This window comes from Buteo buteo, chromosome 7 (genome assembly GCF_964188355.1).
Source record: "Buteo buteo chromosome 7, bButBut1.hap1.1, whole genome shotgun sequence".
NCBI classification, from domain to species: domain Eukaryota; kingdom Metazoa; phylum Chordata; class Aves; order Accipitriformes; family Accipitridae; genus Buteo; species Buteo buteo.
In genome coordinates, this window is record NC_134177.1 from 35,582,173 (window position 1) to 35,607,688 (window position 25,516).

Here is a 25,516-nt window from a genome sequence, read left to right on the forward strand (position 1 = left end):
AATCTGGATTTGTCACAGGGACACTTCACCCTTCCCCTTTCCTGTGTTCAAATCTTTCATCTCTAAACCTTGACCATTGAAAAGAATTACAATTCATAAACAACATTACAAGAGATCTTGAGGTGTGCCTTTGCTATGTAAGACTTGGGAGTGCCCAATGAAAAAGAGGGAAAAAAAAAAAAAGAAAAAATTACTTTAAAGGTAACCTCTGGCTGGACGTTCTGTCTCTGACATGTGATAATGATACTGGCTTCCTTGACAAGCCTTTGTAAAGGGCTTTGAGATCTATGAATGAAACCTCTTTATGTTTGCCCTGGGTGGTAGTTCCCATATCCCTTGCTGTTCTTTAGTCTGTTGTAACTTAGTAAATGGGTAGTGAAGCAGAGCTGAGAGTTATAAAAAATTCTGGAAGTCTGAATTCCCTGAGTGCTAGGCTGCTTCTTTATTTGCAACCTTTTCTTGACCACATCTGTTGTTGGAGATGATCAGGGCTTAGCCTGCAGCACTCCAGCCCATCTGCTTACCATTTTTCATGAACTTTGTGCTGTTTTTCTCGGGTGTTTTTTTCCTGTGCATTTTTTAAGGTTCTTGCCAGTCAAATAACACAGTTGACAGAAGTCCACAAATCAATGCACAGAGTAATTATCTGCTGATGGTAATTACTGGGAGAAGCATGCAGGAATTGGCCTGTTGATGTCATTGCTGTTTCCAAGGAGAGAGTAGCACAAGGATGTCCTGTGGGAGCACAGCATCTGTTGCCAAATAAATATGTTGTTTGAATAAGGTATTGCGAGGTACAGTAAATGTGTCCATGTTCTGCTAGATAAACCCTGCAGCCTGGTCATTCAGCAGTGCAGCTGGCAGTAAGCCTGTCCACACACAGTCTCCCATCAAACATGCTTATTTACTGTGACTGCCCAGTGGTCAGCGTAGTTTGTAAGTGGTTCTCAACTGCAAAAGCATACATCCTTATCTTGTTCAGTGTCCTGCCCCTCTGTGTGAAGGGTAGCACTAACTACAGACAGTGAGAGCTGCTTTTTCTTTCCTGTTATGAGATGAGCAACGATTTTACTTCCTTTGCTGATACTTGGGCTGCCAAAGCAGGCAAAGTATCTACCTTTCCATGTTCACGTCAGAGCTGGTATTCCAACATCCCTCTTTTGCTCTTGGTTGCAGAGACTTGGTATGAGATGGGGATTGCATTTTGCTAGGTGGTGTGGATATGCAGACGAGATGGAGCCTCTCCTAAAAGCTTGCTCAATAGAAAAGCGTGGCATAAGAGGACGGAAGTAGCATTATCCAGCTCTGCAGATGGAGCTGGACACTATAATGTGGCATTAAACTGTTTTTGTGTTACACAGAGTACTTACACGTGTGCCAAACCATGCTGTGGATTTTTCTTGTAATAGTGCAGTTAAGCTTTTGCATGAGGAAATGATCTTCCTTTTTGCCACTGGCATGGCTGGATCCTTTGTGCTAGTGGTTCACAGCAAGGCAGTCTGGGTCTGTATCTGTGCTAGCAAGTGATCCCTGTGCGTGGGGTCATTCTAACCCAGCTCATTTGGGCTGGGTCCCTGTGATGATCAGCACTACTGAAAGAACAACAGGTTGGTAGTCTTTAAAAGAGGAGTGCTGTTACATGTCATCTACTGTGAACAAGCGTGCAGAAGAGACCCAGGTGTGAAGCACAAGGCTTTGCTGGAAGAGCAGCTTGTGCGGTTGTGTGCATGGAACTGTGCTGTGTCCCTCTTGAGAGGATAAAGCACCAAGTCATTCCCGACTCTTCTTTGGCCTGTAATTTTGGAAAGTGGGGCTTTGGGTCTTGAGGGGTGCTCTGCAGGGCTCCTGGATATCTGTCTTGGTCTGTTTTCTTAATTGCCTAGTTTACATTATCTTACAGTCAATGAAGATTGATTATGGTTTCTACAACCAAGCAATTTCCTTCTGACTTTAATAATGTATTCTTATGATAATCTCATGGCTTCTCATCTAATAATTCTGAAAAGCTGGTTGATGCATATCATTGAATGGGCTACAGACCAAAACTGTTAATTTGGGTGCTTGGAAGACTTGTATGCAGCTCTTACTTGGGGAGGAGACAGGTGGAGAAAGTGCAAATAGGGACTTTCCCATGCTGCTCTCCAGTTAGCACTGACTTCTGCTGATTATGAGCTTGCATGTAGTCTTTGACAAAATGGTCTTCCTGGGAAGACTAACCCAAGTGGGGAGTTGTGCTTGGGACTCTTACAGTCCTAGGAAAAGTGTCTCTCTGCCTGATGGTTTTCTTGGTGTTTCATAACCTCTATTAACATTTTATGGTTAGATGCTTTCCTGCATTGCAAGAATTCTGAAGACCAGTGAAAACTAAGGCAGTTAGGAGAACTGGGTGCTGCTCCCTGGTGTCTGACTTATGTCAGTGTGCTAGTGTGGACTGGATGCCCTCCTTCCTGTGGAAGGCATTCAGGGTTTCTAATATAAAATAGCAATCTGCAGTCCAGCCAGCTTCATTGCTTACAAGGGCTGGATTTTCCACAACAGATATTGCTACTAGGAAATACACCTCTAGCTGGTATTAGCTTAGATTGGCTGGAGGCTTCTTCAAACATAACAGATGATTGCAGAATCAAAATTCATTGCACTTTCTTTTTTTAAATATGTGTGTGGTGTTTTGACCACTTGAAAGATTGGTGTTGAAATGAAATGCCCTTTTAGTCCTGAACTGCAAGGAAAAGAAAGAAGTGATGGAGTGGAGGTCTTTTACAGAGCCATTTAAAAAAAAAATAATCTACAAAATATGGCAAGATGTTGTGAAAGCATGTGTGCTGCGTGCTCTGTGTGTGAGAAAGCAGAATGGACTGAAGTGGAAGATCTTGCTGGTTTTAGGCTAGGCATTTCAGGACTCTTGTTTGTTAAATCGTGTTACCTGGATTTTAGTTGTGATTATTGTAGCACAGAAGAAAGGAATAAAAATGTGAATATACAGCCCAATTTTCAAATACAAGCTAGTCACTTTTGGGTAGAGACAGATGCCTTTTTAGTTTTGATTCTTTTGTTTCCTTTGAAAATCAGTCTTCTTTATGGTGTGTCCAAGCAAGTTTCCCAAATCAAACAAATGTTGACAGAATCATGCAACAATATGTGAAATGGAGTTGTGGTTTAATGACACCTTGTAAAAACCTTCCCTACAGCAGAGCAGTGATGTTATAGCTCAGTGAAGCAATCTTAAACCCCTCTGTAGCCCTGCAGATAGATTTTTTTTTTTTTTTTTTTTTTTTTTTTTGAGTTGTGTTCTGGGAATTTTTTTGTCCTTGAGGATTCTGGCCAATGTTCAACCTACAAGAAAATGGGCGTTGGTGGGATATTTATCCTTCTGCATTTCACAGATGATGGTGCAGTGCCCTTTCAGACTGATTCAGTTGGGTAGCAGCATAAGTCTTCTGTCATTACTTGTCTGCATGAGTTTGGGTTTTAAAACGCTGTTCTGTATGTCCAAAAATCTCATCATTGACTTTTCAAACAAAAGAAAATGCAAGATTCCCACAGGGCGGCTGAGCTGCAGGTCTGTTTCAGTAGCATCCTTTCCTTGGATGGCAGCTAGTACCTGCTGCCTCAGGGAGGGACCTTCTGTTATTCTACAGCATAGTAAGGTAGATGTGGATGGAGACTTCCTTCTAGTTCGTTATTGAAAATTCACAAAGGTTTCTATTCCAGGAGAAAAAAAAATGTTGCTTCTGAGGTTTGGTGGTTTATTTTGGTGGGTTGGGTTGGGTTTGGTGTGGTGTTTTTTGGTGGGTTTTTTTTTGTTGTTGTGCGGGGTTTTTTTGTTGTGTTTTGGGGTTTTTTTGTTGGTATCAGTCAGAACTTCTCAGGGGCTTTTCCCATTTTAGGGACACATGTTGAAAAAATATTTTTGCTTTTCATCAAGCCACCTCCTATTTCAGTCATGGCAAGGTAATGGATTGCCAAGTTCCTCATCTCTCAGCTGTCATGCTTTCAACCCTTGTCTGCTTTTTGCTTCAGTTCAGGCTTTTGTGCTTAACTGAGCAACGATGTATGGAGTGGATATGTAGCCTGTGATTATGTAGACTCTAGTAGCTATTTTTAATAAGATTTTCTTGCTGTTGAGGTGTTCGCTGGTTCACCGATTACTCAATCCAAGTTTCCAGTATTCATTTTTGTGCTCACTTTTAAATGCTCAAAGCCATTTTTATTGGTGACTGACAGCAGTTAGAGTATCCCATGTCACAGTGAGATTGGCACCGTGTTTCATCCATGGACTGAGCAAATTGCAGTTCTGTCTCCATTTGTCACGGTTGGGTTGTGACAGCCGGAGCTTTGTACCTGGAGTAGGAAGGTCCCCACAGTACACTAGCAGTCTTCTGTTCCTCTTCTGTTGTGTTTAAGAGTATCTTTGTGGAAGTCTGCTCCCTGTCCTGTTCTTTTTCCATGTGTTTTAGTCTTGCAGGAAGGCTGCTTTGTAAGGAAATGAGTGCTGTTCCTGTGGGCAGCCTAATGTCTAATCAACTTTCAGAAACCCCCCATGTGGTTCTTGTCTATGATGCCACTGACAGATGAGCCTGAACTAGGGAAAAAGTTGTCAGCTTTTCTAGCTGTCCTCTTGCTGCTAGAGTATTGCTTCCAGAGCTTCGCTTGGTGTGAACTTTAACTCTTCATATAATTCATAAACTTTAATACTTCATTTAACGACTCCCCTGGGAAAGTTTTACTAAAATTTCTGGCTGCAGGCAGTCTTTTCCTGATAGCCTTGCCAACGTTTTCCTTTAGCACTGGTTCTGTTAGTCCTGGCTCCAGCTCCTGATGTATTACTGTTTTCTTAATGTTTGTGCCTTTCATTTGTTAAAAGATCCTGGAGCCTTATGATGGATGAGGCTGTAAATCATGATAGGGCCGGGGGTTCCCTCTTGTTTGACCACTGGGATGTTAAGTAGGAAAGAAGTTTAGTCAAAATTGGGATATTTATGGGTGTAATTTTCCTTCCAGGAGTAAAAACTTCTCAGGGAACTTGTTTTTTTTTTTTTTCAGCCATAGCACATCAATAAGTAGAGCCATGAGGCTAAAAATGCTAAATTAAGTTAATTTAGGGAGTACTTCTTTGCATGGAATTTAGGTCTCTTCCTGTATTTTTCTCACCCCTGCCATGTTAGTTTGAAGAGCATTCGATGTAATAAAATTGAAAACACAGGGAGATATCAGGCACCTTGACATCCTGGAGAGAGCACTCCAAAGAGGAGTAGAAGTGGTAGTGTCCTGTTGGTCATATGTGGATGTGGCTGTGGATGAGTTTGATAGGCATGTTTGCAGGAAATAATTTGAAACACTTGAACTGTGATTTGTCAGAGGGGCAGGTGCACCTCTACTTTGGCAGGAAATGCTGAGGTCCTTGCTTGTGTCTGTCCTGTTTCAGATACCTTCTGCTCTTGACCTGTCAAAAATGGGCTTCTGCCTGTCCGTAAAGTATTTGCTGCCTCTGCCTGTATGGTGGTAAAAGGGAAGAGATTTTTTTTTTTTGCCTTCACCTGTAGAGGAGGTCATCATCAGTCCTTACACCTGAGGCTCAATTGCTTTTATTCAGGTCAGCTTCAGTGGCAGTAACAAAAAAAAAAAAAGCCTCCAGCAGGCTGCAGCAGGAGCTGTGCTGAGCCTTGAGGCACCAAGGAATTGGAGCGTATCCCTAGGTTTTCTCATCTGTGGGTTCTCATTTGTGAACACAGACCAGAGGATGACTCTTCAGTTTTTCAGCAGTGAACTATTTCAAGGGCATGAAAAGCTGGCTTTTGTCACTGCTTGCTTGATTTGTTATGGAAAGACAGTAATTTGCCTTGGATTTACTACAGGGCTTTCTGCTAAATCACCAGAACTTGAGAAGTTTGCTCTGTGTGAAGTTAACTTTGTTCTCTCCACTCAAACCCTAAATAATAGATATGACAGGTTTATTAAGCAAATAAGTAAAACTCCCAGGGCTGTGAATTCCATTTCCCGCAAGAAATATCTGAAGTCAGCCACTTGCCAAACCGAACAAGTCAGGTATTGCAATTCAAAGAAAAACAAATGATTATTTTGTTTACAGGCTTTCATATCAGGATGAGGGGGGGAAAATATTATCATCTCTGTGAGGGGAAAAATGGTTATTGAAATGTGTTTCTGCCCTGCCAGTAAGGCAATTTTACTTGTTCTTATGTTTAGGTGCTTTTCTCAGATATCGCAGTAACAGGCAGGTAGAAAAGCAAAACCTTTAAATTCAGAAAGACTTTTTCTGTATCTGAAGGGTGTCTTGGATGGGATGTCTCATTTATCCTTAAGTCAGTAGCTGCATTTTTAATATTATTATGTGCTCCATAATGCATATTTAGTTCTTCTGGGAGAATTAACCTGGGATGAGATTGTAGAGCAGACAAGCCAGGACGTGTCCACTTGTAAATCCCGTGTAGCATTTTGCTTTGAGTAGCTAACAAATCTGTGCTAAGATAGTGCCTTTCCTTTTTAAGTGGATGGCTGGGCCTAGTTCTGGGTTAAATGATAGCTTGTGGGAGGAGAAGCTCTTTATTTAAGACTTGATAGTTAAAAGATGAAGATTTTATCTCCTTCCTTCCTTATGCATGAGGCTTTTCCAGTAATATGAATATTTTACTGTTGAAGCATCACGCTGATAAATGAAGTCTCAAGAAAAGAGCTTTTAAACCCAACAAATGACAAGTACTTAATAGAGCTAGCCTTTCAGGGAAGTTTTGATGTGTTGTAGAAACCAGTGAAATCCTGCCTAAAAACTCAGCAAACTGAGTGAAAGGAAGTAGAAAATGGAAACAGCTTTCTCCTTCAGTAAGGACCACTTTGTGTTACTGGTCACTAGATAATACCTTCCTGCACAACCTCCCTGAAAGTGTGAGTGAAGTTTTATTCAAAATGAGTAGGAAAGGTAATAACCTCTGTCCCTAAATGTTTTCCTTTCTTATTCACTTCTCAAGTGCTTATTATGGACTCTGTTTTGTCCTTGAAGCTCTGAGTCTGTGTGTGTTTTGGTTTTTGGTTTGGGTTTTTTTTGGTGTGTGCGGTTTTGTTTTTTTTGTTTTTTTTTTAATTTTTAATTTTATTTTATTTTTCTTCTGAGACACCTTTTATTTTCTGAAGTTTTGCTCAGGTACAAAAGAAATCTGTCTGTGTCTAGGAACAGCTAGATTACTTTCACTGTTTGTGAAAAACATGGTTTGGCAAGTCAAGAGCACTGGTTTCCTTAGTGATGTTAACGGTGGGTAGACTCAAACTGGGAGCACTTGTATGAGCTTCTTGATGTCTTTGGCACAAAAGAGGTTTGGATGTGAAATAGCCTCAGTTTTGTGAAAACAAAATGTCCTCTGTTGGTTTTTGTTTGTTGTTTATCCACAACTCCTTTAATATTTCAAAAAAGCCATAAAGGACTGACAGATTACAAGTTGCATGAAATATCAAAGTAATTATTTACACTTTCATGCTTCTTTGTGCAGACATGAAACAATAACTACCTGTAAAGTCTCAGAAGTGACACTTATACAGCAGGGGATTCATGATTTCTTGCGTGCTAGAGTTTGCTTCTTCTGCTTGTAACTTTATGCTAACGTATGATACTCCTGCATTTGGTTTTAAGTGAGCTCCAAGGGCTTAACTGTGTCTATAAACCAGGGTCTGCTGGAAGCCAAACTTGGGTGGTATGTTGGAGTTCATGTGTCTGGAGTTGGCTGTGGGGCAGGGAGGAACAGCCTTTTCTTGCAGGGCCTTTGGTGATCGCTGAATTTTGGGGATGCGCATGGCTGCCTTCTTAGGTGACTTGTGGAGAGCACAACTTCTACTCTGTAAACTCCTGAGCTAAGTCATTGTAGTGATGTGGCTTTCTTCCCTGACCTGTCCCAAATAATTGGGACAATAGCTGCTTGTCACTCCAGGCAATTGTGTGTCAGGCACAAAATGGTTTGTTCCCTCCAGTTTGCATTCAGCAGAGATGAGGTTATTGTGCAATCATGAAACACTTGGGCTTAAATCCTGGAGTCCATATCACTCTTCAGATGAGATTCAAACACCTTGTTTCTTAAAATCTCCTAGAGAATTTTATTGCTGTGTTAGAACAAATACAGTGTGTTGCAGGTTTTTTCTTTTCAAATTTACTGTCCTAAATTACTGAAGGGTCAGAGTCTGATGGGATAAAATGCAGGACTACATGAATTCAAGAATTCATGTGTGGACACCTGTGTCAGTTTTAAGTTTAGCAGGTTTGTGGCTGAACTGTGCCACAGTGTTTAAAACATGGTGCTTGAATCTAAATGACTGTAATTCACTGTTTTTAAACAGAGAGAACGTGAGCTTGCGGAAGGAGATACTGGAACGAGCTTGACTCACAAGAATGCTGGGAGGAAGGAGGAAGGTGAAAAGAGGGAGATGATAACCCCGGCTCTGAGAGAAGCGCTCACAAAACAAGGTGAGGATCGGCAAAGACCAGATGGTGGGACCAGGCTTTGAGGTCTTGGTGGTAGACTTCTAATAGAGCAAGTGGAAGATGGTGTTGTTTGTTAAAAATATTGTTCTGGACCCTCAGTCATGCTAGGCTCTAACCAAAAGCAGGACAGAGATTAGGCAGGGGCTGTTTGTACCTAATTGTTTGCAGAGGAAGAATCTAAAGCTGGGGGATGCATCTCAGCATGATGCATGCTGTAATGTGTGGAGAGTGTATCAGAGTTCACAGGGTTTAATGTATCTGCTAAGGCAGCTTGAGAGAGAAGATGATAGTCCCACATGCCTCTAGCTCCTAGAGTGTAGGTTTTTCAAAGAATATTTAAAGATCAGCTTTGCATCTCTGTTTTCTATCTTAGTCCTCTGCTTTTATTTCAGTTTCAAACTCTGATTTTGTTGCTGAAACTTTATTTCCAGAAATGGAAGTAGTTCAAACTAACTCTAACAATCCACTAGATGATTAGATCAGTAGAGCTCCTATGAGCTGTAGAGAACAGTTTTAATGAACTTGACACCTTTTTTAAAACAAAGGACAGGCACGAGAAGAGCTGGACTGACAGCCCTGTGGTTCAGAAGCCTCAGTTCTGAGTGACAGAGCCAGAAGGGTGGTGTGAGCTTTCCTATGCTGCTCAGTTGGAGACTAAAGGGAGTTCAGTCTAATTTCTTTTATCTCTTAGGATGAGAGAATGCTCAGTTTTCTTGCTTGCTAAATAATAGTATCTCTCCTGATGCTTCTGAGAACATACTTCTGGTTACTGCAGTGGAGGTACTTTGCTAAAGAGCTGGACTCTGAAGTTTTACCCATGTCCTGTGTGAATCCAGCAGCTGTGGGATCTCAGCCTTTGCTCTCCAGGTTCTCAAATGTTCTTCGGGCCGAGCTTTTGTAGGTGACTGGTTTTGCGTTCTGCCCATCAAGTATCTGACATGTTTGGTCATTGGTTTTTTTCATTAACCTTAGCACAGTTATAAAGTTAAAAGCCAGTGTTTAAATTCATAGTCTGAAAGAATAAAGCAAAGGCTTAGCAAGGAGTGGCAGTGACTTTGCCTTCTCTTCATGTCCATAGTGGTGCTGCTGCTGGATTGTAGGAGGGTGGTTCAATACATCTTTTCAGCTTAAATTCTGAAGGCTGTAATGTGGTGGCAGTTACACTGCAGCATGCTGCAAAGCAGCTGAAGCACTGTTATAGCCTCTTATTTTTATTTATTCATTTAATTAGTTACTACTGTCTGTGTGTGATCCAGAAGTCTAGTTGTTCTATCTGCCTGCAAGAAAGTTTAGGGGACTGGTGGATTTGGCTAGCAGGCCTGTGGGAGTGGGCTGCTGGAGACATGGCTGTCTAGAAATGGACAGCAGGGAGGTAAGCACGCTTGTCTGCTGCAAGTCCCCTGGTTTGAGAGGTGAAAGGGGCTACTCACTCCATGGAAGGGTGAAGTCCCCCAGACATCTGTTTTTGCTTTGGGACACAGGAACCCTAGATGGGCTGTGGAGGCTGCTTGTGGTACTGACTTCTGAGAGGGGAGTAGTGGGTGGTTTTTAGCACGCTGCCCTGTCTTTTCTGTAGTGCAGGGCTCTGCTGGCTCTGCGTTGTGCTGTGGTAGCCACAGGAGTGTTTCACACTGGCTCACTTTCTGACCCAGTCTGTATTTCTTCAATTTTGGGGAGTGAATGAAACTGCGCTTTTCTAATGGTATATAAAAAGTGGTCATTTGGAAAATGAAAGCAGTGCTGGAGGGAAGGCCATCTTTCTACCATAATTTTTTTGACACAAAGACAAGCTCCACAGAGAACTTGGACTTCCTTGCGATGTTGCAGGGGCAGGAATTCATTATCCAGATAAGTAGGTATTTATTTCTCCCTTCCTTTGACATTCAGGATAGTGCCAGCATTGGATCAACTGGTAACATCTTACATAAATCGGCAGTTCCAAAGACTTAAAACTATTGTGTCTGTATCCTGACAGTTTACAACTGCTTCTTGCTGGCACAACCCTCCTCTCCTTTCCTCTGCTGCTCACCTAATTCTTTAATGGTCACTCAACAGTGAAGAGAAGCTGCCTTTCGTTTTTCACATGTCATATAATGTTGTTTTTTTCTGCAAATAACACATCAAGACAGGCTTATGTGGTTATAAAAATTAAACAACTCTCTCCTTCCCTCAGCACCATTCCCCCCAAAATAACAAGTGCAATGTAGTCAAAAGATAATCTAATTTCACAACAACTGGTTGCTTTTGCTGTAGGTTTAGTGTCTTTTCAAGATTATCCCTGAGGGCATAATTAGCTCAAGAGAAGGAAGAACCAGTACTAGTGATTCAGGAGAAAGCTGTTCCTTTAAATTGTAGTTGCATAACAGAAGTTTGCCTTTGAATAGCATCTCTTCAGACTATTGTAATGTTCACTCTTTTTATTTTGCTTCACCTTCAGACAAATTTACTCTACTGTAGGCAAACTGAATATTGCTTAAACAATGGTTTTATTTGGGCACTGGTGTTGAATTTCAGCTAAATATAGCCTCACTTATTGGCTTGTATAGGTGTTAGCCCTTGTAGTTGCCTGGTTGCAAATAACTTTATAAAAGATGCTCTGTAGTAGTTGCTTTTTAAAGTTGTGGCCATTCTTGTATGGTGAGAAAACTCTGATTCCTTTTCCATCAGTGTTCAGTCTTGCATAAAATACAAATACAGTGCAAACTATTTAGTGCCTCCAAGTGACAAATATTGTGGGAGAGAGGCTGACAGTTGAAGTATTTAGCTGTGTTCTATTTTCAGTGGTACCATTTTGCTGTGTTAATGCTTTAGTAATTTCACCTGTTTAGGTAGAAATAAACTGAAAATAAAAGCAAACTTTTCATATTAATGTTTCCTGTGGTGATCAGTAGACACAGCCTAACATGTTTGCGTTTGCTTTCTGCAGTTGCTTGTAGATTCTTGAAACAATCCCTGCTGGGCTGAAAGGTTTTTTGCTTGGCCTGGGTACCAGGAGGATTTTGTATATGGTGAAGTTTGCCTTTCCAGAGCTCCTGATTTTTCAGGAAGTACAGTTAAATCCTTCTTTAGCTTTTGAGGGTGTCTCAAGCTGCTGTGTTAAAAGGAAAGGTGACTGTAAAAAAAGCCATTGTGAATCCATGGTGGTTCCTTCAGTGTCCCCTGTATCAGCTGTGCTTATTTTACGAGTACAAAATATTGACTATCATTTTCCTGCTGCTGTAAAATAAGTACAGCAATAGTGCAAAGACCTGTGCTCTGTTTAGGTTGCTAACCATTGTTAGTCTTAACCGCTCTTTGATTTGCCAAATGTTTTATTGACAGCGATGGTTGGACTGAAAGCCCAAGAAATTGTCATGCCGAATATGAATGAAACCAAAGGCTGCAGTTTGGGGTATCATGGTTTTACTGCAGCTGACTTCTTGAAATATTTGGAGGTCAAACATGATGTCACACAGTGACAGCCACTTTCATCATCCCTATCAAGTTACGGTTGTATTTAGCAGTGCTTCAGGTCCTGTTTGATGTGCTTCTCTTAAATGTGGAGGAATAAAACAGAGGAAAAAACAAGCTCAAAATCCTGAAGAGCTGATTGTTTGCTTAGGAGATTCCAAGGACCTGGATTTCTTAAGCTGCTCATACCCTGTATTTCCGACACGCTCTTTGCTTTGTTGTTTTCTACTGTAGCACTACTAAATAAAACTGCTTTTCATGGTAGGCAACACAATGGGAATGGATTAATGACACCCAAAGACTAACCCCACTGACATTGTATAAATTATTCTGTTGTGTCTCTGCTACCACAGGTACAGTATTGCTGCAGTACAGTTGGATCGTTCTGTCTTTACTGGTTAAGTAAGCCTACAATTTAGCACCGGGGTGTTCAGGATACCTCTATTTTACTTGTATCCAAAGGCAAGTAGTATTAGGAGACAGCTCGTATCTGAAATAGTATGGGCTGCTTCAGTAACTACTTATTTTCACGCTTTGACTTCATGGTTGATATAAAGATATAATTTGATCTATGTTTTTCAGTGTGTATGGGCAATCAAGAGACTGACTTCAGAAAAAAAATGAAGACTGGGTTTTTCAAGTGCTTATCAACCTTATTTGAGATAAGGTTTTTAAAAGTACTTGGTGGCTTTTGCTGTCCATTCTTGGACTGAGGTTTCCGTTGTCTGCAGCTCTGAGCTCTTCTGACCATCTTAGCTTGGCTCACTGTGCTGAGCTTTTTGAGTGTCCAGATTTTGGGAATGAGATCCACTGTGCAAAGATGTTGCACAGAGATTGGTGCTGCTGGATGTATATTTTTGCAGGCTGTATGCTAAATTTTTGCATGCATCTTTGGGATTTGATGTGCTTTATGTATAGCTATTAAACTCCAGGTGGCACTAGCAGCTCACAGCTGGGTCAGGGATCAGTAACACTGGTGCAGTTGCTGAAATGTACCACAGAATTCAAATACTGGCCATGGGAAGATTAAAAATTAGCTTGCAAAATAGCAAATTATTCTTAGTAAGCAGAATAAATGCAATGACCAAAACCAGGCAAAGTTAAACCTGGTAAACTTTCTTGCAGCTCCTTAGAAAATGTCTGTGTAAATAAACAGCAAATACACAGTTAAAGAGGAAGAATCCAGGAAGCAGAAGATGCTGAAGTCCCATAGTGTGGAAGCTGCCAAGAGCTGGTGGTGGTGAGCTGACTGCAATACTCATTTGCTGGCACAGATGTAGCAGCTTATCAGGAGCAGAGTAGATGGTGAAAGCTTGCTTTTGCAGGCCTGATTCTTTCCTTGTGTAGTTACTGGAGCTGGTACACTTACCCCATGCATAATAGAGGAAAATAAGCATAAATGCATTTATATTTGAAGTGCATGCTTTTTTGGGGGGGTGTGGGGGGTTGGAAGGGCTTTGAAGAGTATTGATCTTTGAAATTAAGTCTATTAAGCTGGAACAAAATATAAGATACATTCAGGCAAGGATTAAAATTTGCTGTCCTTTCATGAAAACATGACACTCTCCCCAAGCAATTTGTATTTCCATATACAAATGGAAATGTAGAGAAAGAAATGGGCCCAGAATGACTGAAAAAGAGCGACTCAGTAAAACACAGACAAGAAAAATCTTGTCTGTAGCAACTTGTAGTTCTGTCTCTGACTCTTTATGTATTTGTTCTGGGTACTTGAGGAGGGGAGTTGTGCAGGCTGGCTGCCGCCTTCTACTTAAAACTTTTCAGCCAAAGTTGATACTGATGTGCAGTTCTTGAAGACATTAAGTTCCTGCAGATTTCTTGAATTTTACTCTGAATAAAGAAGATACACTGAGGCTCTTTTCTTCCTCCTTGAACGTCATGACCTCTGAGTTATGACCCATTCTGTTTGGCCAGCTGGTTACTGCTACTTGGTAAGGATGAGATTTTAGACTAGGTATGCATTTGCTGTCTCCTGCCGAGCCATCAGGCCAGCCAAAATAGGTGGAAGATGTGAGGGGAGCTGGAGATACGAGGCAGGGCTACGGAAGGCACTGGAGGGACCCAAAGGTCCTCTGTGGGAGCGCAGGTGAGGGTGAGAGGAGAGGCCAGGGTCCTGGCAATGGAGCTGTTGCTCTGGCCCCAGCAGGGAATCTGATGCAGTGCAGGGCATGTGTTTGTGGGGAAACCGGCTCTTCTGTGAGACAGCCTTTTCAAGAGTCCCATCATGTTTTCTTTTGTTCTGCCTGTTTTGCAGCTGGAGAATGAATTGGATGCGCTTTCCTCCTCAGCGGAGCTTGTGTCTTCTCAGCCTCCCAGACAGAGGTGTGGGGATTCTTTTGCTATTCAGAACACTTGAGGGGCTTTTATATTACCAGTCTTTGTCTTGAATGCAGTGTCTGAGAGCTGCTGGAAGGTGACTTCTGGAATGCCTGATTAGTTCTGTTTTCTTAGGATTGTTCTGGTGGATGGTGATGGGTATTTGTTTGCCAAGTGCCCCAAATCCCTTTTTGGGAGTAGGGGAGCAGCTGTTCTCCTCTTGGGATGGCAAAGCCAATATAGAAATTGGTGAAACTACTTGGGCTGAGGGGTGGACATCCTTTCTCTATCTCGCTTTGGGTGAGAGGAGGTCTCAAGAACTTGCAGTTGATTTGGGAGATGGATTAAAATGGGATGGGCCGCCATGTTGTTGATGCCCATGACCTCACTTCTAGAAGACATGCTTTGCTGTGGTTGCTCCTAGTGGAGGTCACCAACACGACGTGTTCATGGCAGACATTTTGTAACAGCTCAGCGAATGGTCTGGATTACCACATTGCTCTTTGTCAAAGGTGCCAGATACAGAAGGTTTTTCTTCTGGTTTTATCTTCAATATTAGTTGATGTAGGTGAAAACATCAGTAGTCTCTGGCTGTGTTTGTCAAAGGCATAGTTTGACAAGAAATTATGCGCTTGAATATTGGAGGTTTTATATTCCTACTGCCCAGGCAGTTCTGTGCTGCAAAGGAAAGGGTGCTTTTGGATTAAAATGGACATCTGGGTTTAAGTGAAAAGCCAGATTTTAAGAATTTTTTAGCTCTTTTATGATCAGCTGTTGAGACTGGAATTTATTATAGCTACTGGCATTCCCACCCTTGAACTTTGCCAGTCTCATTTTCTTGATACTGGGTTAGGTTTGGTTTGCCTGCTGAAGCAGCTGTATTTCTTTCACTAACCTTAGCAGGCTTTTACTATGTGTTAAAAATGTTCAAGATATTCTTTGTTTTGAGTATGATAAGAAGGATCTGAAGCAGTATTTCAGCAGCTCTACTGAAAGACCAAACTTTCCATCCATTTTGGAATGACAGTATTTTTTTGCATACAAGGTACAGTCCTGTAATCCTTTCTCATGTCCTCACTTCTGCTTTGAGTTCATGGAAGCAAGTCCTTCCACAAATCACAAGCCTTTTGTACTTCTGAAGAGCACTCTTCTTTTTCAAAAAAAGAGAAATGTAAAGTAGATCTTGATGGGCTTGGCAAGGGTTTGGTGCTAGGTGCTAGGAATGAAACTGGAGGTTTCTCCTATCGTGCTTGGGCAATCTGAAAAATTCCATTGCCCAGATGCTGCCACTTTCTGTATTTGTACAAAATACTGTTACAATTTGAACAGGTTCCTTTCACCAATGGCATTTCTTGTTTTTTTTATTTTTATTCATTTTCTAGCTTTAGTCTGAACATTGTCTTTTGGGCCATGGCTCAAGTGCAGCAATTGTGCTACAACTTTCAAAATGGTAAAGTGGTGGTGATGGATTACTGCTGTGTTGCTGACCTTCAGCTCTGGCCCCTTTAAACTGCAGTCTTGCAAAACAGCAGGAAATTGGAAACTTTTTTCCCTGTAAACATTCTTCTAGTGTGAAGTTCCCCTTTCTGCACTGAGTTTTAGCTTTAATGGATAATCATTGCTTCAAACCAGAGGGCTTTTATTTAAGGAGATTGCTTGATAGAACCACACTGATTTGTCAGCTGTATATTACTCTTCTTGGAAGAAAAGCCTTCTGAAAGTCATTTGAGTTCGTGAAGCACAATGTGACATCAGATTGGCTTTTACCAAGCTTACAGTGACTGCACTCTTAGAGAAGGATAGCTAAGTCTTGTACCCTTTGGGGATTTTTCAACCACTGATCTATTTCATTCTTTCATAATGAAATCTTTTCCTTTGTGTTTTCAAAGTCTTCTGTTGAAGCAAGCTTTTGGTGGTATAGAAATCTGAGCTGGAAGGTGTCTTTGACTTTTCTTATGGACATTTTGCCATGTTGGGATAGTTGGGGATCTTTGAAAGCTGTTCAGTATAGCTGTCTTACAGATGCATTTTTGTTAGACTGCAGATATCATGACACTGCTTGTGATAGGGACAGTTGTAGAAATTTGGTTTATCAAATATGTTCTGCTTTCAGGATTAAAATAACTTAATTGCTCACATATACACATAATTCATGCACGTTCAGGAGCTTAGAAAGTCTTGTTATGTGTACGGCACTGGGGAACTAGCAAAACCACAACCAGAATACCTTGATATCCTAGAATGTGACATGGGTATATAGATAGCAGTGTCCTGTCTCAGTGGCTGAGAGCTCAGTAGGCTCCCTTGATGAATTCTTTGAATTTCAGAGAACGGAATTTTAAAACTATTATTTACATGATGGAGTTGAAATGCTGCAGTGTAGTTTAAAATGGTCACAGAACAGTTTTGCCCCACACAATGGAGCAGTCACCATCTGTGAAGCTGCCATCTCTTTGATTAAAAGTCTGTCTGTGGTCTATTAAAATCCAGTTGGATTATCGGGGCAAGCAGTCACCAAATGTTTATCAGCCTAGTGTTATTGCCTGATAACACTCACTTTGCCCAAAAGCTTGTTTAAAAGCTTAATTCATGTCTTAATATAGTAAAAAATGACACTTAATTTCAGTGGAGTTTGGCAGGCTTCTAGGTCATTCAAAATTTATCATCTAGAGCAGCATCAACTAATACATAGACTTCAGATTAGATGTTCTTGTGACTTTAGTCAGGAGTTGAGCTGATTACTATGAGCCTGCTTACAATTTAAGGAATCCTTTCAATATGAGGCTGTAGAAATAATAAATGGATTGGTATTGTTGAGCCTTAGTATCTGAAGATACATATGGACTGTGAGCAGAGTCCTATCAAGACAGTACGCTGTATTGTTTGGAAGGTGGTGTATCCATATTCAGTTAGAGTTATTGCTCACAAGTAATATGCCTTAAAAGCAAAATAGTGAATGTGTTCAGAGAGTCCTGGCATATGTAGGTGCAGAATTCTGGGCCATCAGGAAGATTTGATTCAACCACCATTTGCCTTGGCAGAGCCGCAGTGAAGTTGTGGCAAAGCTGAGATGAGCTAGCCTGAGCTTTCAAAAGGGTTCAGCAGAAGCTGTGATGTGGAAACAGAACTGAGAAGACCCCTGGTTCTTAAACACATTTTCTCACGTTTGGTTTGAAACTTAGCACTGCGTGGTTCTTGCTTAACCCTTTGTACTTTCTTTTAGCCTGAACTGGTTTGCTGCCTGTGTTACTAGCCAGCAGTAAAGCAAGTACTTGAAGAAACAGGCTTTACAGAGGTAGAAAGACTCTGCTCACCTAGAGCAGATGTGTAAAAAGTGTTCAGCCTTCATCACTGATATATTATCAGATTTCCAAGTCTGAAAAAGCATGGCATGGCCAGTGTTCAATGTGATGGCTTAGCAGGGTAACCACACTTTCTACCAGAGTTACCTATGTGGTGAAGACCAGAGTTCAACAGCTTCATACAGTGGTTTTAAGACGTTCTGCGAGTATATGCTGTTTCTTCCTGTAACCATAGCTGTGACTCCTGGCAGCAGCAAACAAGATGAGTAAGCCCCTTCTCATCACTAAAGCTGGCTGAAGTTTGTAAGGCTCTGTTTTGATGTTGAACGTGTACAATTTTCTTGGCCTTTAAAGGAAGCTGTGGGCGCTCCACATGGTGGAAGTTGATTTAAGTAACTTAAGAGAAAATGCTGCAGCTTTGGGCTCTAGAGCTTGGCACCTTGCTCAGTTTAGCTGCTTCCTCTCTTCCCTCAAACAACTCAGTAGCAGATCTGGGCAAGCATGTCCTACTTCCAATTTAATTTTAATCTAAAACCCATTTTGAAGCAGCCATATTACTTCTACTGACAAGGGATCTGTGAGAGAATAATCTTACATGAATGCTGTTGCTGGATTCTGAAAAATGGAAAAAAATAAGGCTAGGGCTGTGCTGGTTGACATCAGCAAAGAGTCTGGCTTGGACAGCTGTGTTGCAGGGAGGAGGAATGTAGCACCCTCTTCAACACTCGTCAGGAAATCCTGTAAGGACACAAATTTTAGCAGCACAGGGAGGTCTAGCTGAGATTAGACCTTGCTGGACAAGCCTGTTTGCGAAGAAATGCTGAAGAAATAGGCAGGACAGACCCAGGATGGGAGAGGTGATGTGATGCAGCTGAATGCAGTTGTGCATACTTGGCTGTGCCTCTGACAAGCGTCAGTCAGAGGTTGCCACAAGGTCTTCTGGGTCTCATCCAGTCCTAGATAAAGGTGTCCCCAGTATTGCATGTGGCTTTGCAGGCTATCAGTTCTATGTTAGAAGTGCTGATCCAGGGTTACACTGATGTCTTTCTCCAGGAAAGGATTGGATGATCTGCCATGTGAAATACCAAGGCTTTTTGGCTTGCAGCAGTTCTTTCTTCCTTGCTGTATTGGAGGTTGTTCATTTAGGGAGGAAAATGTTGAAATATTGTTCATTCCCACAGAGCTGGAGGGACAGAGGGAGCTCAGGACACAGGAGCAGCCTGACATTGAAGTCCCCAAAGCCTCATTTAGTCTGGCAATTGGCCCCTTTGCCATCTAACAGGGTATCCCCCCTGCCTGCTCCTGCTACCCACCTCCCCTGCACTGGCCTGTGTTCGTACGGTCTCCTGGCAAGTCACCTCAGGGAACTGATCAGGCTAAAATCGCATATGTCCTAACCCCACAGCAAGGTTAGAGCCCGCACAAGGTGATGGGAGCAAACGTGAGGTCAAGAAGAAAGAGGAAACTAGGCAGATCTCTGCTGGGTTTAAGTGACAGAGTAACTACAGCATGATGCTGTGTGATTCCTCATTGGCCATGTGTGTCTCCACACAGTTTCACTTTTAGCTGGTGCAGCTGTTGTGACATCTGCTGTCACTGTAGTTCCTGGCTGGTTTGGCGTCCTTGGAGGTGTGGGGGACTCTGAGGTGCAGCTGCACTCCCCTGGGATTTTGCTGTGCAAAAGATGCATGATGACAAATGAGCAGGGCAGGGTAATTGTGCTACTTTTTGTTGTAGGAGGTGAAGGCCAGTTTTTCTGCTGAGCAGAAGGCTTTTTTCCCTGTTAAGTTTGTGCTGGTTGGCAGGAAAGAGACTTGATACCTAAAATTTCAGGGTTTTTCCCTTGAAAGTGTTAATATAAACATCAGCCTAAAGCAGCTAGTTGAGACATGCTGGGTATGGGGACAACCAGGCCATTGACGTATAAATGTTACCATGTGAATGACACAGTGAGGCTTCTCAAATCCCTCTTATTTTTATGCTGATTTTGAAGCGACTTTTAATCCTTCAGATATATTGGTCTTTAAGTACTTTTTTCAAAGAGGAAAATAACCCAACTCAAGCAGTTTAGGTAATAATAGTACTTAGTGCTTAACAAACGTTGTGGAATTAATCCTCCTGGACCAATAAATTTAAATGAAATTGTGTTGATCTTGGCTGGGGAGCAGGGAAGTGATGTGAAATCAGCTTTGCTCTGGGTATGGAGGAGCGGCTCCCTCACTGTGGCTCCACCACAGCTAGTGGAGATGGAACTGGTGAACCTGTGAAGTTTGGGTTCAAGCTGAGCCCTGCATTTCAGTTCTCTTCCTCTGCCCTTGCAGCTGCACTGTGAATCAGATGATGTCCTCCAGGCTGGGTCAGACCTGCTAAGGAGCAGTGGGAATTAGGTCTCCTTGGTTTTGGGGAAGAGTCTGTTCTACGTTGATGTCTTAGGGCCAGGGAGATGCTTCTGGGTCCCTGTCCTGCTCCCACCCAAGTGCTGTCCCTTGGGGTCAGTGAGTTGTCCGACATCGCTGGGCTAGACCTGTTAGTCTGCCATCCTGTTATATGAAGTCTTCTGGCCACCCCCTATGTTTGAAACAAGACTGAACAATATAAATAAATCTCCCATTAAGAGAAACTGTTTCAAGTTGGCTGAAGTCCCTTGGGTGGCCATGGCCTTTGCGCTGATATGCAGGCTCCCAGAATCAAATGGAGGGTGCTGTGGGTGGGCACTGACATCATCTTGGTAGTGTCACCTTTGGGCCAATGGGGAAGAGCAGCATTGAGACTGTGATGCTTAATAATTTTGTGTACCAATTGGTATGTTTTGTGTATCAATTACTGCAGGGTAAAATGAATCGTTTGATTTTTTTGTTTGTTTGTTTATTTTCAGGTTACAAACTGATTGGAAGCCATTCCGGGGTGAAGCTCTGCCGATGGACAAAGGTATACTCTCTCTTCTTTTCTCATTTTATAAACAACAACAACAACAAAAAGCTAGAGACTTATTCAGGTATTACAATTTCCAGATGAAATATCCTTTAAAAATGTGATATTACTTGAATAAAAACAAATTTCATCTTCCAAGCTGTAGTTCTGCATTTCAAGCTATTAAAATCCCACTGCTAGAAGTGAGAATGCGACCATGGCAAAGAGCTGCGAACATCACTTTCTGTTGTTTTTCCTGTTATTCTGCTGTCTGCTAAAATATCTCCTGCCTGCTGAAATACATGGCAGGAACAGAACACTGCGGAGAAAAGTGGGAAAGTTACTTCACCAGTGTGAGGTCTTCTGAAACAAAGATAACACAGTCCGTCATTACACTCGAATGGGCACACAAGGGCATTTGAACCTGTTGTTCTGTGACTGATACACCTGGTTTGTGACAGACAGTGCTTCTCCACTGGTTTTCAGCATTTGTCAAGTAAGATTCAGATAGCGAGGTAACTGTCACTTGTGAATGCTAGGACTTTTTAAAAATTACTCTGTGGGAGTGTGTGTGTGTATGTATATAGTTGTGTGTAATGTGTCTGTGTGTGTGTTTGTACACATCCATATGAAAAAAGTAATCCTCCACGCTCTGCAGTTGTGTATTGTAGGCTATGTAAGCTAGTAGCTTTTCAAGTAGTTCGCAGATTTAAAAACGTTCCCAGCAGGGGCACAGAGCCCTGTAGAACAAACTTCAGCCACTTCAGTATGTTTGTTGTTTCATCAGTCCTTTGCAGGTGCCTGAGAAGCCCAGAAGTTGAAAGCTGGTCAATAGTGTTATACATCTGGGGAGTAACACTGATCTAACATACTAAAGCCTTCAGCATTCATGGGCTGATAAACTATGGGAATCATCACCTCATTAAAATGCCAGCACATCTGTAATTCTTGCGCTGTGGCAGTGATCAGTTCCGTGGTCTCTCAGCTCTCTTTTGCTGCATGATTAACTTTGTTTATTTTTGAAATGAGCTCTTTGAATGGCAATCACCAAAGCGGGTGGCTGCAGTGAGGTTTTCTTATTGAAATGCCTGGTATCAATGAAGTGTTTCATCAAAAGACTTGTTCCCGTGAATGGTTTAAAGAGCCCACTGCTGTATTGTCATGAATATTTGTGAGATATACTGATGCCACTGATGCTTCTGCTGTTTACTCTTACAAATATTTCTCTCTTCTGTCATTTTTAGTGTCAGAGAAGGCCATGAAACCTTTAAAGAAAAACTTGTCAAACTTCATCAATGCTGTGACTGAGAGAGAAGACCAGAGAACCTATTTTTATTAAAGAACCAGAACTTAATGCAGCACTGTAAAGCCATTTCACAAAATAAATAGCAGCCCTGTGTGCTTAGATAGGACCATCTATTTTTAGCTTAAGCAGGAATTGAATGTAAAGTGTTCTAATAAATTGAGCTGGAATTGGTTACAGGCAGTGGCTTTGACTCAGATTCACACCAATATGTGAATATCTTTGGGAGGCTTGTTTGAGATTTGTATCAGTGGAAAGCAGGAGGAGGGCTAGAAGGATTAGTATTAAGTAGAATTTCATAGTGATATCTCAGATTTAAATGATTGTGTTCTGTCGTATTCTGGAAAAGAGCATAAAACCTGCAAATTTTAGGAAGAGTCTGTTGATTTGCCGGTCTTATGAAATCCAGAATATAACTTGCTCTCCTAGAATTTGTGAATCTCCTGACATCTCTCTTGTTTTGAGGAATGGGTAGAATAAACAGTATTTTTCCAATTTGTTTAATCTTCCAACTCTATAACAAGGCTGTGCATGTGTTAGGGGTTACCTGTATATTCTTTCCCTGCTACTCTGTGGAGATTTTCTTGTGGATCACCAGGACTTTTCAGGTAGAGGAAGGTAGATTAAAAGTTACTATGTCATATTTCAAATTTTCTCTTGAGAGTAGTAAAGATTCATTCTCATTTATTATTATTTAACTGAGATAATGAAAGACAGTCTTTGCTCCAAGCAACTTGCATGCTAAATAGGAGTTAAATCCCAATGGGAAGGCTGCTGTGGTTCTGCTGTGAAGGAAAGTGCAGTGTCCCACTGGAGCTGCTGGCTGGTGTGAATGAGGGTTTATAAGGTCAGGGTATTTATTTAATTTAGTGCTAGAAGAAATACTCTACTAGACAAATGAAAAGAATTGAGTGTTCAGTAGGGCAGCCTTGAAATTGATCCTTGTTACTCTTTAGTGAGCTTTTACAATAATATTTCTTGCAGCTTAAGTGGCTTCACCTGCTTGCTTTTGTGGGCTGATTCAGTTAAAAGCTTCAGTAAGGCACATTGTTATGCTGTGGTGTTGCAACTGAGAAGTTATCGATTATGTTAAAGTCTCTCTCCTCTACAACAGTTGTAAATTTGACATTATAAATGCCTTTTTTCTGTAAGGGTGTATATAAACAGTCACGCTATACCCTGATCTGTGTGCTATGAATTTCTTAAAACAGACTGCTTCTGTCATCATTATTTTGATCTGCCTTGCAGCTGTGACCTCGCTTTCAATGTCTGTCACAGGTGACTTTGAACACAGGAGTTACTAGTGACTGAAAACTGCAAATATGCCCAGGGAGCAGATTTTAAACCTTTGCACCCATTTTGGTTACAGATGGTGTGTTTTAACTTTCTTGGTGTTTGTATGTGTCTTTCTCTGCTGTTAGTCGATGCTTCGAGGCCGAGGAGGCTGCTATAAACACACGTTTTATGGAATTGAGAGCCACCGCTGCATGGAGGCCACGCCGAGCCTGGCTTGCGCAAACAAATGCGTCTTTTGCTGGAGGTAAAATACTGATGCAGTTTTACTTTGGGATAGGGACTCTGTTCTACTCTGTCCCTGTCCTGTTCCTCAAGCCTAGGGCAGTGTTACTTGTGTGCCCTTTTCACTTGGAGATTGGGGGAGGAGGTGTTTGGAAGGGAGCAGTGTTCCTCCCCCTTCCTGCCTGTACTCCTCCCCTTCTGAGAGCTGCAGAGTCTGTAGGTCAGGGATGGTAGGTGAGCTGGGTGGGTGGGCTTCACATCTCAGAGGCTGAAGAGGATCTGAGGGCTCCCCAGTGCCGCCTCCTTTAAAGCTGAGTCCTGTGCAGCCAGGTCTTGGGCCCCAGCGAGTTCAGACTAGCTGGGGAGAGGTGGAATGAGGAATTGGGGAGGCAGGAGACAGACACCTCTCTACTGCCCTGCAATGCCCACTGCTGCTTGTGCCGAGCACTTGGTAGAGGTTTGGTTCCTTCTGGAGATCACTGTCTGGGACTCCCCATGGCTCCTGGTGCTCTGGAGAACATGGGCTGGCTCTTGTTGTGCAAAGCCAGCAAGGCACTAAGCGATGTGAGTATCTTTGTTTTGAAATTGGACCATTTTTCTTGTTTAAAGTACCTTCACCCCCACCAATTCAGTTGTGTTCTCAATGAGTGAAAAGTGATGACTTAGTAACTGTTGCCTTTCTAAAACAGTAGCTAATAAATGACTTTCCATTTTAGTCAGTAAAGTGACCCCTTATCTCAGCGGAATTACTTTGTTGTTAATTCTCTAAAGGAAGTGAGCTTTGCCTGGATCTGAACTGTGAGCTGCTCTAGCACTGCTTACTCACTGAAACGCCTGGGTTTCCGAGGGAGGTTTTTGCTAGGCTGGGGGAGTGCAGAATGAGAGAAAATGAGAGGCTCAGCAAAAATAAAAGCAGTGATGTGAAAGTGTACTGGGTGGGAGGATGTGGAGGTTATTCTTTGAGCTCTTGTCTTCTACCTTGCTAGCTAATTCAGACCATGGGGGCAGTGCTTCCTTCGGTATTTATGGCTTTCCCAGGGGGCTGGCTGCCAATAACACCCATTCCATCCCTATGCCTGGGTGTTCAACATCCCAATATTTCCATGCAAAAACAGCCAAATTCCTCTGAGTACCACTTTCAGTCTTTCATAGTCTTCAAGTTTTAATAATGCAAATATTTCATGAGAAAATTTAAATGACAGCATCAGTGCAAAAGGACTGCTATAATTTTGAAGGCACTTTGAAGCTGTCTCCCATGTTAGTGTTAAGCGTTAGACACCGGTCATACTGTTAACTTTGCAATTGGGAGTCTATTAAAAAATGTTAACTGGTGGTCTTGATGGGCTTTCATTGAGTGGTGTTCCTCGGAGGTCGGTATTGGAACCGGCACGTTTAACATCTTTGGCAACATGGACAGTGGGGTTGAGTGCACCCTCAGCAAGTTTGCCGACAACACCAAGCTGTGTGGTGCAGTCAACACGCTGGAGGGAGGGGGTGCCATGCAGAGGGACCTTGACAGGCTTGAGAGGGGGGCCTGTGCAAACCTTGTGAAGTTCATCAAGGCCAAGTGCAAGGTCCTGCACATGGGTTGGGGCAATCCCAAGCACAAATACAGGCTGGGTGGAAAATGTATTGAGAGCAGCCCTGAGGAGGAGGACTTAGGGGTGTTGGTTGACAGGAAGTTCAACATGACCTGGCAGTGTATGCTTGCAGCCCAGAAAGCCAACAGTATCCTGGGCTCCATCAAAAGAAGCGTGGCCAACAGATCGAGGGAGGTGATTCTGCCCTTCTACTCTGCTCTCATGAGACTCCACGTGGAGTACTGCATTCAGCTCTGGGGCCCCCAACGTAAGAAGGACATGGACCTGTTGGAGTGAGGCCAGAGGAGGGCCATGAAGATGATCAGAGGGCTGGAACACCTCTCTTATGAAGGCAGGCTGAGAGAATTGGGGTTGTTCAGCCTGGAGAAGAGAAGGCTCTGGGGATACCTTATAGCAGCCTTCTAGTACCTAAAGGGGGCCTACAGGAAAGCTGGAGAGGGACTTTTTCCAAGTGCATGTAGTGATAGGACAAGGGATAATGGCTTTAAACTGAAAGAGGGTGGATTTAGATTAGGTATAAGGAAGAAATTCTTCACTGTCAGGGTAGTGAGGCACTGGAACAGGTTGCCCAGAGAGGCTGTGGATGCCCCCTCCCTGGAAGTGTTCAGTGCCAGGT

The 25,516-nt window shown here is 42.3% G+C and overlaps 1 protein-coding gene across 13 annotated transcripts in view; it reads left to right on the top strand.

The window, feature by feature from the left end:
- Positions 1 to 25,516, top strand: part of LOC142032964 (S-adenosyl-L-methionine-dependent tRNA 4-demethylwyosine synthase TYW1-like) — a 111,138-nt gene that overhangs the window by 12,616 nt on the left and 73,006 nt on the right. For all 13 annotated transcript variants that reach the window (XR_012651049.1, XR_012651050.1, XR_012651051.1 and 10 more), the window contains exons 8-10: positions 8,338 to 8,464; positions 20,444 to 20,496; positions 23,203 to 23,321. Coding sequence is in view for 6 of the 13 variants with exons in the window: in XM_075032427.1 (XP_074888528.1) it covers positions 8,338 to 8,464; positions 20,444 to 20,496; positions 23,203 to 23,321 (299 nt within the window). In the remaining 7 variants the exon portion in view is untranslated. The remainder of the gene's footprint in view (positions 1 to 8,337; positions 8,465 to 20,443; positions 20,497 to 23,202; positions 23,322 to 25,516) is intronic.